The 15,468-nt window shown below is 32.4% G+C and overlaps 1 protein-coding gene across 4 annotated transcripts in view; it reads left to right on the top strand.

Moving 5' to 3' along the window:
- The window catches only part of VPS13C (vacuolar protein sorting 13 homolog C), a 213,826-nt gene that overhangs the window by 36,166 nt on the left and 162,192 nt on the right, over positions 1 to 15,468 (top strand). For 2 of the 4 annotated variants that reach the window (XM_056807953.1, XM_056807961.1), the window contains exons 6-9: positions 9,470 to 9,532; positions 12,096 to 12,161; positions 12,422 to 12,531; positions 13,480 to 13,539. In XM_056807953.1, coding sequence (XP_056663931.1) covers positions 9,470 to 9,532; positions 12,096 to 12,161; positions 12,422 to 12,531; positions 13,480 to 13,539 — 299 coding nt within the window. The remainder of the gene's footprint in view (positions 1 to 9,469; positions 9,533 to 12,095; positions 12,162 to 12,421; positions 12,532 to 13,479; positions 13,540 to 15,468) is intronic. The other 2 variants (XM_056807955.1, XM_056807969.1) reach the window with 1 other exon arrangement.

Genomic DNA, 15,468 nt, shown 5'->3' with positions numbered 1-15,468 from the left:
CTCTCTCTCTCTCTCTCTCTCTCTCTCTCTCTCTCTCTCTCTCTGTCTATTCATTTCCCTCATAGTGATAAAGTATATTTAGTCCCAGTGCTTTAGCTCTGTCTTAGGCCCTTCAAGAATCATAAATATCTTAAGCATCTTAGTTTTCACCTTCTTACTGGTTAATGTAATCTGTTTAGCTGCATGGTTTCCCTTGATTACCTCAAAGTATCTTAAGTATCTTATATGCCTTTCAAGTGCCATAAGTCTCTTAGTATTCTAGTTATCACTTTCTTCTGCAAGGAATGCATTCATTTTAACCCCATTGTTTCCCTTGATTACTTTAAGTTTTTAAAGTACTTCAGGTGTCTTTTGTTCTATATAAGTCTTAATTATTAATTATTTTAATTTGCATTTTTCTAATGAATAGTGTGGAGGTTTTTAAACAAAAAAGTTGGAACACTTCTATGTTGTAAAGATATACATGTTATATATTCTCTTATCTTGTGGGAACTGACATTTTTGTTAGCATTCTTAAAGGCACATATCTATTCTATTTTTTATATGTCCTTAAAAGTTCTTTTGGAATCAAGACTTCTATATTCAATAGTTCTATAATTGAGACTTCTAGAGCCTTTAAATTTGGGAAAGGCAACATGAAAAATGTCTTTTAACCATTTAGGATGGAAGGTAGTGATTTGATATAATCTGAATAGGCATATCTGTATTATAAAAGCAGTGGAAATTTTACAGATGAGGATCTGACACAAACAGGGTCAGTTAGTGTCTAAGGCCAGATTTGAACTCAGTAATAAGAGTCTTCCCCACTTGAGGCCTGGCACTCTATCCATTGTGCCTCCTACCTGCCCCTTCTTTGATGGAGGGATGCTTTCTAATAGTACTTTTAGAAGTGTAAATGAATATACTTGTGTGGACTGAAATTCTGGGGGGACTTGTACCCCCAAAATCACTCTAATGAGCAGACAGGAGACTCGTTGCTGTCAGAGTTCACATGGCTTTATGCAGAGCTGTGGGGGGGAGCATAGAATGAGGAATGCTGCCTGGGTCTAGACAGCATCCTCAGAAAGGGAGGGGGCAAGGGCCAGTATTTTCACAGGGTGGGTGGGTGGGGTTAAGGGTGAAGGAATACTGGTTGTGCATAACCAGTATTCCTCACAAGGGGTGGGGGTGGGGGTCCAGAGAGAGGGAGAGAGAAAATGAGAGAGGCTCTACAGTCTGAGGTCCCAGAAACAGTGGGCACTGATGCCTGGGTTTACTCAGATTTTATAGGTATCCAACACAATGCTATCTCCCCTTTCCCATCCTTTGTATCTTATTCTACCCTCCATCTTCTGTCCTCAACCCTTGCCCAGTATTTTTGACATTTCTGAGCATATGGGAATATTCCATAGGTTTGCAGTTTTTATTTGAGACAGAGTTTTAGGCCAGTCCAAGGGTTTACCACATTGCAACAATTCAAGCTAAAATACTCTATGAAATATGTAGTCAAGATTATAACTTATAAGTTTTGAAATTTCTCTCATAGGAATTAGGTCACCCCTAAACTTCTCACAGGAATAGAAGAAAAGGGGGGTGTTGTTCTCTTAACCACATTTGAAAAAGAGTATATTAAAAGCCTATATTAATATATATGTATAAAGCTGCTTGGGGAGGGGATTTCCTCTACTCTTCAAAAAGAGAGATTGATATTTCCTAGTGAGGACACCTAACTTCACTACTTTTCTATAGTAAGTTGCCAATCTATGGTTATTAATACTAATAAATGTATATTGGGGAATAATGCACAAATTTCATCCCACACATACTTTTGGTAAAAATTTATGTATATATAGAACTAATTTAATTGTCCACCTTCTGCTGTGTACTTCTGACTAGAAGCAAATTAATTTTTAAGATGTTAACTAATATTCACACTTTGGGGAGAGGGAAGAGGGAAATGAAATGTTCAAACCCTGTGTAGGGCACAGAATTAGCTTTTCTTGAACCTGGGAAAGGATATATAATATAATACACTGAGAAGAACATTGGGATTGAGATTAGGATTCTTGGGTTCTCAACTTTGGTTTCTTCAATTATAATATTGTTCTTATTGGAAAATACATTCTACTTTGATACCATATGCTTTATTATATGATTTTTAGAAAGATATCATAAGTAAATGTGCATATTCTCAAATATTGTAGACTTAACTGAAAGTGAGTTAGCCATATTAAATTCTACCCACTTAATGCCCATATTCTTTTCCATAACCACATTTAAAAGTTTATTTAAGCATATCAAAATGTGTTTTCTTATGGGTACTCATTAGCACCATAATGTTACCAATAATTAATTAACATGTAAAATACTCTCTGAAATCTCAATAAAATTATTTCACCAATAAATTGGAAATCAAATTACTTTACTTTTATTCAAATGGTTACACAACTATGAGCAAAGGAATTTAAAATTTTTGTATTCACCAAATCTAAAATTTTGATTTAGGATTAATAGAATTTTGGAAGGGAGTTTTCAACAGGCCCTTTGTAGGCAAGGGCCATTTCTCATTTACAAAATTTCCCCCACAGTTCACATAGCACATTACCTTTTTATTTAATATCACAAAATTTGAGTTGAAAGGAACTTCTCCTCCATAATGTTTAACATTAAATTAACATTAAATATTTTTAGGATTAAGACCGAAGATAGGGGACCCATTACTACCACCAAAGTGGCTCATTCTATTTTTCTTTAGTTCTAATTGTTAGAAAGTTTTTTTGACTATCAAAGTTTGCCTCTGCATTTTCTAACTGTACTCTTGGTTCTACTATCTGGGACCAAATAGTACAAGTCACATCCTTCTTTCAAATGATATTTTTTCAAATACTTAAAAAGAGCTGTCATTTCAAGGCAAATCAATTTTCATTTAGTAAGTACTACCATTTTCAGATACTGTCCTAAACATTGAAAGAAAGATAGAATTAACCCCTTCCCTCAAAAAGCTCACAGTATAATGGGGAGACAACATTTATACCACTATGTTCAAAGCAAATCATATAAAGGATAAACTGGAGATTATCTGAGAGGTAAGAAACTAGCTTTAAGGAGGGATTAGTAAAGGTTTCTTATAGAAGGTGGGATTTTAGTTGAGACTTGAAAGACACCAAGAGACAGAGATGAGAGAGCATTCCAGGTATGGGGAAACAGTCAATGAAAATGTTCTGTTAGGAGATTGACTGTCTTGTTATCATGGAGTATATTGAGAGGAATAAGGTCAAAGAAGACTGGTAAGACAGAAAGTGGCCAGGTTATTATGAAGGGCTTTAAAAGCCAAACAAGATTTTATATTTGATCTCAGAGTTAGCAGAGTAGAGTGCCTTTGGATAGAGTTGATTGAATTGAGAATGTGTCTGAGTTGGTCAGATCACTTTGCTAACCGAATGGGGGATGAATTTGAGTGGGGAGAAAACCCAGAAAATTGTTGCAAAAGCTTAGGTATGAGGTGTTGAGGGCCTGTACCAGTATATTACACTGTCAGAAGAGAAAGGAATAACACATGAGAGATATTAAGAAAGTAGAATCAACAGAAGTTAATAGTAGATTGGATTGGGAGTGGATGGGGAGTGAGACAGAGGGAGGAATAGAGGATAATACCTGACTTCCAAGTTTTGGCTAAACTTAACCACTTTCTTTTAATTGATCCTTATATGACCTGGACTTGAAGCCACAAACATCTTGTTTGCCCTTTGAATATCTTCTACCTTATTGATATTCTTTAAACCGTGGCATCTACAACTGAACACAGTACTCTTGGTGAGATATGATGAGACTAAAGTATAGTGTAACTAATGCCTCCCTCTTCCTGGAAAGTATATTTAATTATTCATCCCTTTATTGCATTAATTTTTTTGGCTGCTATATCATTTGACTGATTCTGTTGTCTTGTGTGTGTGTGATTTCTTCCTCCAAGTTTTCTATCATATGCAAATTAGATTACCATACTATTTGTGCCTTTATCTAAGCCATTAATTAAAATGTTAAATAGCACAATGCTTTAGCACAGCTCCTAGAAATATTCCATTTGTGATCTTTTGATGAATTCTATTGAGTCTAGCCATCTCTAACCAGTTTTGAGAGCATCTAATTGTATTGTTGTTTAATCTATGCATTTTCATCTTTTTCCCAATAATTATATTAGATATTTTATCAAAAGCCTGGCTAAAATCTGGGCAAAGTATGTGCATCACATTCTTCTCATCAGTTAGTTTAGTAATTCTGTAAAAAAAGGAAATCAGGATGATCTGTTACTGAAATCCTGCTAATCCTTGCTAGTAACTTTTTCTTTTACCAACCATCTTTTTATCCCCCCCAAGACTTTATTATATATTGTTTTTCCAATTGCCTGCACAAATTTTAATATTTTCTTTTTTCTTAAAAAAATTTATTAATGGGATTTATTTCCAGACATCTGTGTCTCCCTACTCTTCCCATACCATAGAAGGCATTGTCCAGCAAACAGTATATATAGATTATGTTTTTCATGTTTCCATTTTTCAGTTCATTCTCTGGAACTAATAAACATTCATAAGTTATGCTTCAAATATCAAATCTGTAACAATATGTAAAATCTCTTGGTTCTACTTATTTCACTTTATTTGATGTAGTTCTTTCCAAGTTAAAAAATATTAATTTGCTTACTTCTTATAGCACATAACATTTGCTTTCTGACATTTTGCAATCCAATTTTTTTCTTCCTTTCTCCCTTCCCCAAGGTGACAAGTAATATATCAGTTTATAGTTGTTCTGTCATGTAGTACATTCTTATGAAGGAAGACATATATCACATATATAAGTAAATACTCGTGAAGGAAATAAAGTAAAAAATGGTATGCTTCAATCTGCATTCAGACTTCATCAATTCCTTTTCTGACAATGGATAGCATTTTTCATCATGAGTCCTTTGGAGTTGTCTTGGATCCCTGCATTGTTGATAGTAGTTAAAGTCATTCACAACTGATCCTCATACAATATTGATGTTATTGTATAATGTTTTCCTGGTTTTGCACAATTCACTTTGTATCAGTCTTTCCAGATTTTTCTGAAAGTGTCCTCTCTATCATTTCTTATGGCATGATAGTATTACATTACAATCATGTATCATAACCTATTTAGCCATTCCCCAATTGATGGATATCCCCTTAGTTTCTAATTCTTTGCTATCACAGAAAGAGCTACAATAATTCCTTTTGAACAAGTAGGTCCTTTACCTCTTTCTTCAATCTCTTTTGGATACAGACTTAGTAGTGGCATTGTCGCATCACAGTTTTATGGCCCTTTGGGTGTGGTTCCAACTTGCTCTACCAACCATCTTTTTTAATGATTGTTTTGAAATGGCTTTGATGAATACTGAGAGACACTTCTTCATTAGAAACTGAAGTGAACCCAAATATCCTAGATTTTGGAATAAGAACTCACTATTTGACAAAAATTTGCTAAGAAAAATGGAAAACAGTGTGGCTGAAACTAGGTATAGACCAATATCTTGCACCCTATACCAAGAAAACTTTAAAAGGGATATATGATTTAGACATAAAAGGTGATACCATAAGCAGATTATGGGAGCATAGAGTGGTTTACCTGTCACATTGTGGAGAAGGAAGGAATTTATGATCAAAGAAGACTCAGAGAACATTACAAGATGTGAAATAATTTTGATTATATTGAATTTTAAAATTTTTGTATAAATAAAAACAATATAATCAAGATTAGGAAGAAAATAACAAACTGGGGAAAAATTTTAGAGCAAATTTGTTTGATGAAGGCCAAATTTCTAAAATGAATAGGGACCTGAGTCAAATTTATAAGAACACTAAGTCATTCTCCATTTGACAAATTGGCAAAGGATACAAAAAATGGTTTTCAGATGAAGAAATCAAAACTATCAATAATCTTATAGAAAAAAGTTATAAAGCACTCTTGATTAGAGAAATGTAGATTAAGAAAACTCCGGGGTAGTACCTCACTTACACTTATTAGATTGGCCAATTTGACAATAAAGGAAAATGATAAATATTGGAGAGAATGTGGCAAATTTGGGACACTAATGCATTGTTGGTGGAGTTGCAAACTGATGTTTCTGGAGGGCATTTTGAAACTATTCCCAAAGCTATAAAACTCTGCATATACATTGATCCAGTAATATCATTACTAGTTCTGTATCCCAGAGAGATAAAAAGGGAAAACACCTTAAAAATATTTATAGCAGTTCTTTTTGTGGTGACAAAGAATTGGAAATTGAGGAGATATTCATCAACTGGGGAATGTCTGAATTAATTGTGATATGTGATGGTGATGGAATATTATTGTGCAATAAGGAATGATGAATTGGAGGATTTTAGAAAGAGCTGGAAAGATCTAAGTGAAATGATGCAGAGTGAAATAAGCAGAACCAGGAAAACATTGTACAGAGTAACAGAAATGTTGTGTGATGATCAATTCTGAAGGACTTATTGACAGAGAATGCTATCTATCTCTTGTTGGAGTTGGAATGCAAGTCAAAGCAGACTATTTTTCACTCTAGTTTATTTGTGTTTTTATTTGGGGGTTTTAGTTTTATATTAATATTCTTTTACAACAATGATCAATATGGAAATGTTTTGCCTGATAATATATGTATAACCCAGATCAAATTTCTTACCATCTCCTGGTGTGGGGAGAGAAGAAAAGGGAGGGAGGAAGAAAATTTGGATCTTATAATTTCGGAAAATATATTTTGAAAAATTGTTATTACATGCAGTTGGGAAAATAAAGTACTAAAAAAAGAAACTGAAGTGAAAGAATAGAGAATGTGGCTGCTGCTAAGGGTATTTGAGATGTAGAATAAAAGAGAGAAGAAGAAATTCATGGTCAGTGGTGTCTCAATAAAGTATGATTTCAAGTTTCTTAAATGGATAAAAATGCTGGTGTTGTAGGCTTACAGAAAAGGGAAGAGTTGTGCAATTCTTTTAAAATCAAATTTTTATTGCTATATTTTTACATTACCTTCATTCTAGAATCTATCCCCTCCCTCCTCCTTATCTGCAGAGAAATGAGCATATCTTCTAACAAAATTTTTAAAAGAGGAAAGAAAAACAATTCATTTAGATGAACACATCAACCATGTCTGAGAGTATGTGCAGTATCGTACATCCATAGTCTTCTACCTCTAAAAAGGAGGAGAGAATTGCATTTTCTTGTTTCTTTTCCTGGATCAAATATAGTCAGTATATGTAATTTCTATTAAAAAATCTTTGTAGCTTAATAATTTTTCTTAGTTTATTGAATCCTCCATGTCCCAAGTGATAGAATACTTTCACTTTCAATAAATGATTGTTCTTTTTGGATACTTAAATTGTATAAATTCTTGCTTGGAAGAATTGAAATTAGAATTTGCCTTTCCAGTTTTTCACTCTTATCATGCAGAAAAAAACCCCCAAAATATAAAAAGATTTTATTTAGACATGTTTGATTATTGTTAGAAAGCCTCCAGATCCATCAATCCTTACAGTGCAATAATTTTCCATCACCATCTTATACCACAGTTTTTCCCCCAATTAATAGATACCCCATAATTTTCCAAATTTTGCCACCACAAATAGTGTGGTTATGAATATTTTTGTATAAGTATTTTTCCTTATTATCTCTTTGGTGGTACAAACCAAACAGTGATATGGTAGGGTCAAAGGGTATGCATTCTTTTAAAGCCCTTTGGGCATAGTTCCAAATTGCCCTCCAGAATGGCTGGACTAATTCACAACTCCACTAGCAATGCATTAGTGTCCTGATTTTGTCACATCCCTGCCAACAATTATTATTTTCTTTTATTGTCATATTGGCCAATCTGCTAGGTGTGAGGTGGTACCTTAGCATTGTTTTCATTTGCATTTCTCTAATTATGAGAGATTTAGAACACTTTTTCATGTGCTTATGGATAGTTTTGATTTCTTTAACTGAAAACTCCCTATTCATGTCCCTTGACCATTTATCAATTGGGTAATGACTTTATTTTTTTGTACAATTGACTTAGATCCTTATAAATTGAGAAATGAGACCTTTGTCAGGTTTTAAAAAAAATTTTAATTTTTAAGAATATTTTTCTATGGTTACAAGATTCATGTTCTTTCCCTCCCCTCCTTCTATCCCCCTCCTGTAGCCAATGAATGATTCTACTGGGTTTTACATGTGTCATTGAACTAGACCCATTTCCATATTATTGATAATAATTGCAGTAGGGTGATCATTTAGAGTCTATATCCCCAATCATATCCCCATCAACTCATGTGATCAAGCAGTTGTTTTCCTTCTGTGCTTCTACTCCTACAGTTCTTTCTCTGAATGTGGATAGTGTTCTTTAGTATATCAGTCTCTGTGTATAGTGTCCTGATTCTGCTCCTTTCACTTTGTATCAATTCCTGGAGGTCATTCCTAGTTCGCAAGGAGTTCCTCCAGTTCATTGTTCCTTTGAGTAAAATAGTATTCTATCACCAAAAGATACCACAATTTGTTCAGCCATTCCCCGATTGAAGGGCATCCTCTCATTTTCCAATTTTTTGCCACCACAAAGAGCATGGCTATAAATATTTTTGTAGAAGTCTTTTTCTCCATTATCTCTTTGGGGTATAAACCCAGTAGTGCTATGGTTGGGTCAAAGGGCAGGCATTCCCTTAGTGTCCTTTGGGCATAGTTCCAAATTGCCCTCCAGAATGACTGAATCAACTCACAACTCCACCAGCAATGTATTATGTCCCAATTTTGCCACATCCCCTCCAACATTTATTATTTCCTTTGCTGTCATGTTAGGCAATCTGCTAGGTGTGAGGTGATACCTCAGAGTTGTTTTGATTTGCATTTCTCTGATTATAAGAGATTTAGAACACTTTTTACAGTTCTTTGTTATATAATTTCCCCCCGATTTGTTGCTTCCCTTCTAATTTTGGTTGCATTGGTTTTGTTTGTATAGAAACTTTTAAATTTAATATAACCCAAATAACTCATTTTACATTTTGTAATGTTCTCTATCTATACTATTCTATGCTCACTTAATTTGTTTATGATTTTCCTCTTCATATTTTGTTTGATTATTGTTCGTAAAGTCCGTAAATATTAGCCATAGTTGATGTGCTGTTTTTTGGATTTTGCAAATTACACATTATGAAGAATATCTTAATCCTAAATTGATGAAATAAAATTTTTTCAATCTTTTATTTAAATACCTAAAATGGAACCACATGAATGTTTCTTTAGAAATATTCTGAACTGAGATTATATTGAACTAACCCTTTTTTTTAGAAATAGTTTAGTTCAATATAATCTCATCTCAGTTTTCTTGTTAAATGGTACTTGATTCAGATAATTATGTTTAAGTTATGTGTTGTATATTGAATGAAAGGTAAATTTCTTTAAGAGTCTTATATATGCCTTACATTTGGTTATTGCTACCATGGGGATGCAGGCGTACACTCAGGGGAGTTCATATATGGCTTGGAGAACTTTGTTTACAAGGACATCAAGTCGGGTGGGTATGCATGATTAATTATATTTCTCTAATTACAAAATAAGTGCCTTTTCATGCTTATGTTTTTGAATTAAAGCCTATTTATTGTGGAGATGCACTTTTAGATAATATAGGAAAATAATTTTATCATTTCACTGATCTGTGAGCTTGTACTACTGACCTAATGCTATTTAAGTACCTTTTGGAATTTCAGAATCTTAGTTTATGGCTTTTGTTGTACTTAACAGGTAGTATAGGTATCCCTTCCACATCCTGAAGGGTTAAGGACACAGTGCCCCCCATTATCTGGAAAATCCATGCAAACTTTTTTGACTGTTCCTTTGTACCAGAAAAAAATATGAATTTTTTTTTTCTTTTATGAGTTGTTTACAGAACGTTATTGTAAAATTTGGGTTAGGTATTTGGTCTTAGGCTATATGGTTTCTAAAGGTTTTTTTGTGTCATCTGATGGTCTTTGCATGTTGTCTGTGGCTTCTGCAAAACTCCTCTCAAATTTCCATTTAATTTCTTTTGCATATATTGAAAGTGTAGTAAAGAAAGTTATGATGTGGAAAAGGACACCTGTTACATTTTTAAGCCATTTTCATCCTTCATATGAAAATCTGGCTTTCCACAAAAAGCAGAGAAGGATGATGATTTACTGAAGAATTAATATTACTTTATATAATAAATTTCCTGGGTACATTGTAAATTACAGGTGACTTTAACAACTTCTAGTTTATGTAGAACTTTTCAGAAATAAGTATGTAAAGTAAGGTACATCTCTTAAGTTTGATTAAATAGCAAAGAAAAATTTGAGTATTTTAAAAGATATAGCTGAAACTACTGAACTAACTGGAAATGGTTAACATTTGGTTTCATTATGATAGATTAAACAACTTACAATGTACTTGTCAGAGAACTGAAGAAAAGTGCTCTGACCTTCCTTAGATGTGTTTTTGGAGTAAATCCAAGCATGATAGATCATCAACAGTAGGTCTAGATTGTGTAGCAACCATTTAAAATATGGACTCCATAGCATACGAGTCTACATTAGTGCAGTGTTTACCTCCAAAATTTTGATAAGCTGTGAGCCTGTTTTGCCCCCAATCAGTGATAGATAATTTTGCCACATTCTTCTAGGATGTAAGTAGGGTAGATCAAATTAATTCCATAGGAACATTTTAATATCTACTAATAGTAATAGATAGCATTTAATAAGTGTCCTTATGCATTGTTACTGGAATTTTAATGCATAGTAAAACCTTAGTAGTTAGATTTCTTTTTAAAAATAAGCTTTCTTATGATGACTTTTTCCTAGGCTAGAGTTACTTCTCTTGACTATTAAATAAGATTATTTTGCTGAAGATGACACTTAAGTATTTGGTTAGGTTTACAATATATTCACTTGAATGCTAGTTTTATTTCAGTTTAGTATGACATCAAAGAGTGAATGAATCATAAATTTGCTAGCAATTTTAGATTTACATATATTCTTATATATAAATTTCATGTAACCTGCCTTTTATTTTTCTTATGGTTAACTTCAGCAGGTACAAGAATGTGAAGGAGGCTGTCAGGAACTGCTAATATGAGCAAAAATTGTCTTGTATTACTGAATATTTTGAACTGAGTAATCAATTTTTTATTTAGTAATTTATCATTATTTTTTAAAACATCTTCTGTCTTGGAAGTGATACTAGTGATTATCACTTCCATGGTAGAAGAATGACAAAGGATAGGCAGTTGGGGTTAAAGGACTTGCTCAGGGTTATATGGCTAGGAAGTATCTGAGGCTAAATTTAAACCCAGAACCTCCTGTCTGTAGGCCTGATTCTCTTATCAACTGAGCCACCCTTGCTGCCCTCAGCAATTTAGTTTTAAGGATTTTGATATCTTGGTTTTAAATGTAAGAAAAAATATACAACAAATGACAAGACAAATCTGAGGAAGTGATTTAAAATCTAAGCTAATGTTAGTTGAGTTTTTCTTTTATGTTGCTAAAACATGAATCTAATCTATATTAAAGAAATCTGGAACCAATCTATTATTATAAAATTAATTTTAGTTTGTAGTTTCTTTAGGTACTCAATTTCGTGTTGTTCCTTTGCTTATAGGTGCTTCTTCCTCTTTTCTGAAGTTAGTAAGGAGTTAATGCTGTTGAACAATATAATTAATATACTGTAAGCATTCTGTTCTTAGGAAATGATGAGAAATTTAATTTACTTATGCTCAGCTGACTTCTGCACCAAACATATATCTATCTGCATCTTTTCCTAATGGTTCTTCACTGAATCACTGATGTGTTGTTTCTAAAGTATTGCTAGCATGTTCAGGTTAAAGTGGGCGAATAGTTTCAAAGGGCAGTATATTTTAATATGTTTAAAATGATAGCTGAATAGTAGCTGGGCTTTAGAATGTATATTTGTACATGGAGTAGTAGAAGCCTATTTTGAAAGAGGTAAAATGGGGATTGAGGTTTACAGTCAGGAAGAAATCTGTCTTTTCTTCTTGTTTTTCTTTTCTGTTCTGTAGTCTAACTTAACTTGTATCCTTTTCTCACAAAAATGCTTCCATTGAGAAGGACGTAAACGTAAAAAGCACAAAAAGTATTTTAAGAAACCTTTTAAAGGTCTTGATCGCTCAAGAGGTAGGTACATGCACCTTTTTATGATACACACTTTTATAGATATATTGCTATGTTTGATTTCTTTGAAGGTACTCCCTAAAATTTTATGACAGTTTAAAAATAATGTCAAATTTGCAGTTGATATTTATATGACAAAAAAGAAGTTAGAAACCACCAGTGCTATAAAAATTTTCTCTTTGAACTGTATTAACTCTTATCATCATTGTATATTAGCATGCCAGCTATTTAACTTTATTTACTATTTCTCTGTTTTCTCATAGATAAACCAAAGAAAGAAAAAAAGGATACATTTTTGGAAAAGTTGGCGACTCAGGTCATAAAAAATGTTCAAGTGAAAATCACAGATATTCATATTAAGTATGAAGATGATGTAAGTTCAGTTTGCTATGCTTTTGATAAGTATTTTAAAATAAATCAAAGCTATGGCTCTATAAGTTAAAATTGTATTTTTAGCTAATGGCTTTTTAAAAATTAGGATTACTAGACCATGAATATTTAAAAAACAATTTTTAAATTTTCTTTATGTTGTTAGATCTTCATTTGTATATATATATATTACATGTGGCAAATTATTGCTCCGAATGTGGATTATATGTGGTCAAATTTTAATTCCAGAAGAGCTTTCCTCTGATACCTTGTATAATTTTATGTCTTTTATCCCCTTTCATTTGGTGAATATTAGAAAATGCATTTTTTTCTTTAATTTGACTAAGCAAAAGTATTATTTTGTGGATTAAAGAATGAAGTTATCATTAAGACAAATCAACAAATTGTTACCTGCTCTGCTTTTGCCTTGATAAAATGTTCTTAACAATTAAAGACCCTTGTTACTACTTTATCATGTTTTTGCACCAGGGTTTGTTATTTATTTCTTGAAAACTCTTGTTTGTTTTCTCTTTATGTTCAGATGGTCCATAGTAAACTTGGATGATAGTATTAAGTCAGCTTTTCTCTCCACTGTTCCTTGCCTTAATGCTTCTCCCATGACTATATTAGTGCTATTCTGCCCAACTTTTACCTATCCTATTTAAAAAAAATTTTTTTTTACCTTTCTTACTTTTCAAAAAAATCTCAGTCCCTCCTCCTACATTATATAAGGCCAAACCTATTCTTTTTGAGTAAGGCATCAGCTTCTCTAGCTGTAGTCTAATCAGAAGTTCTACTATACCAAATTTAAGTGATACCTATGATGTCAAATTTGATTTATTTAGGATGTACTTTCTCTTGCTTATACTATCCATACTTTGTTTATACACTTAGCTATTCTGTTTTGGAATGTTGTATATTTCATTGTATACTTTATATTCTTCCCTGATAGGTCACTGATCCAAAACGACCTCTCTCATTGGGAGTGACATTGGGAGAATTTAGTCTTTTGGTAATGTTAATTTTATTTCAATAATTTTTATGGAATATATAAATTGTTCTCATAAAGACAGGGGATGAATTATCTATAGCACCTGTAGATTACTGTAACCATTTTTATGTTTATGACTACTATGTTTTTATAGTTTAATCAGAGGATTATAAAAAGAGTTATATCATGTTAGATTAACATTTTTCTGAACAATTGAATTGGCTTTTATAAAAAGAAAAAGAAAATCATAAAAGTATTCATCATTACTCTAAATCAATAACCAAGCAGTTATTATGTGCTTACTCTATGTTAGGGCACTGTCCTAAGCTCTGGGGATATGAAAACAAATGAAATAAGTGCTTCGGTCCCTTATAACAAAAACTAATTCTTAAAGTTAACTCTTTCTAGCGATGCCATTTGTAACTTTGTGAGTGATTCTGAATTACTGCTTAAAGTTGCAATAAAAATTCCCCTTTAAATTTTTGTAGCCTGACATATTAAAAAATAATATTATATGTTTTGAGCTGTAGACATAGATAAATATAAACAAAAAATATCAAGCTTCCACCACCAGTTGAATTATTGCAGGTATGTATGTATAGAGGTATGTATTAAACTGGTTGACTTGTTAAGGAAATAAGATTTTACCTCATTGGTTCTCATTTTTAATTAATATATACCAAAAGCCTGAAACTATTACTTTTTCTCTTTAATAGAGAAGTTGACACATTTATCTGAAAGGAAAAACAAACCTCACTACACAAATGCTATCAACAATTTCAATAGATCTTTGAAAGAGCAGAAACATAGTTTTATATAACTTATAGATTTTTAAAATTATGGTATTTATGTACAGAAGTCTAAAACTTTGTTAAATATTCTTGTATTATGAAATAATAGATAGATAATTTTGATTCAGAAAGATATTTGCAGAATGGTTATCATTTTTAATTTTCTGTTCATAAGTTAAGAATTTTAATAAGCAAATATGACCAATAAATCTATGGTTATATTCTCTTCCAGTTTTTTTCCTATTTATCTCCCCTCCCCCATATTTTTCAGAGGATACATTTCTTTATAGCATGATTTCCCCTAGTCTGTGATTGTGACTAGTATTGTGAAAGGAACTTATTGTGATTAATCATATTCACATTTCTTTATCTGTTCTTATCTTGCTTTGAGGTGCAAGCCATAAAAAATTACACTATCAGCTATAGCTACTTTGATTCCAGGACATTTTTCTGGTTTATCTGGTCATTGTGAGAGTAAATTATATAATATTTTGTTTCTACTTGTATAATCTATTTTATTTTATTTTTAAACCCTTCTGTCTTAGAATCAATAGTGAGAAGAATGGTAAGGACTAGGCCAGGGTCATACAGCTAGGAAGTATCTGAGGTCACATTTGAACCTAGGACCTCCCATCTCTGAGCTTGGCTCTCAATCCACTGAGCCACCCAACTGCCCCCTTATAATATATTAAAAAAAACCCAATAATATGAATAGACATGGTAAATCTTGAATTTTTTTTGTTTGTCTTAGAATTTTAAAGGGGAAAGTTAGGCTTTAAATTTGGTGTTTTTCTCATTCAGTATGTAAATTCATGCTATTAGACTTCAACTAGATCCTTTCACTTGCTCATTAATCCCTTGTTATCTCCTCACTGAATTTCATTGCACAATGGCTCTTTGAAATCTTTTCCTTACTTCTGAACCAGTCAATCTGATTATTTTGCCCCCTTCATTATTAGCAGATGACTTTGCCTCTTACTCTCAACAATAGAATTTCTTCATCCTCATCTATCTCATTCTTTCTAAGGCTAATTCCTCTACCTGTCCTATTGATTCCTACCTCTTCCTGTCTTCTTGACTATATTCTTTTTCTTACATTATTATTCCCTCTTAAATATTTAGCCTCTTATTTTCCATCAACTCTTAAAATGTTTTAATG

This window comes from Monodelphis domestica, chromosome 1 (assembly GCF_027887165.1).
Source record: "Monodelphis domestica isolate mMonDom1 chromosome 1, mMonDom1.pri, whole genome shotgun sequence".
NCBI lineage: Eukaryota > Metazoa > Chordata > Mammalia > Didelphimorphia > Didelphidae > Monodelphis > Monodelphis domestica.
This window is presented reverse-complemented; position numbering and strand designations above follow the sequence as displayed.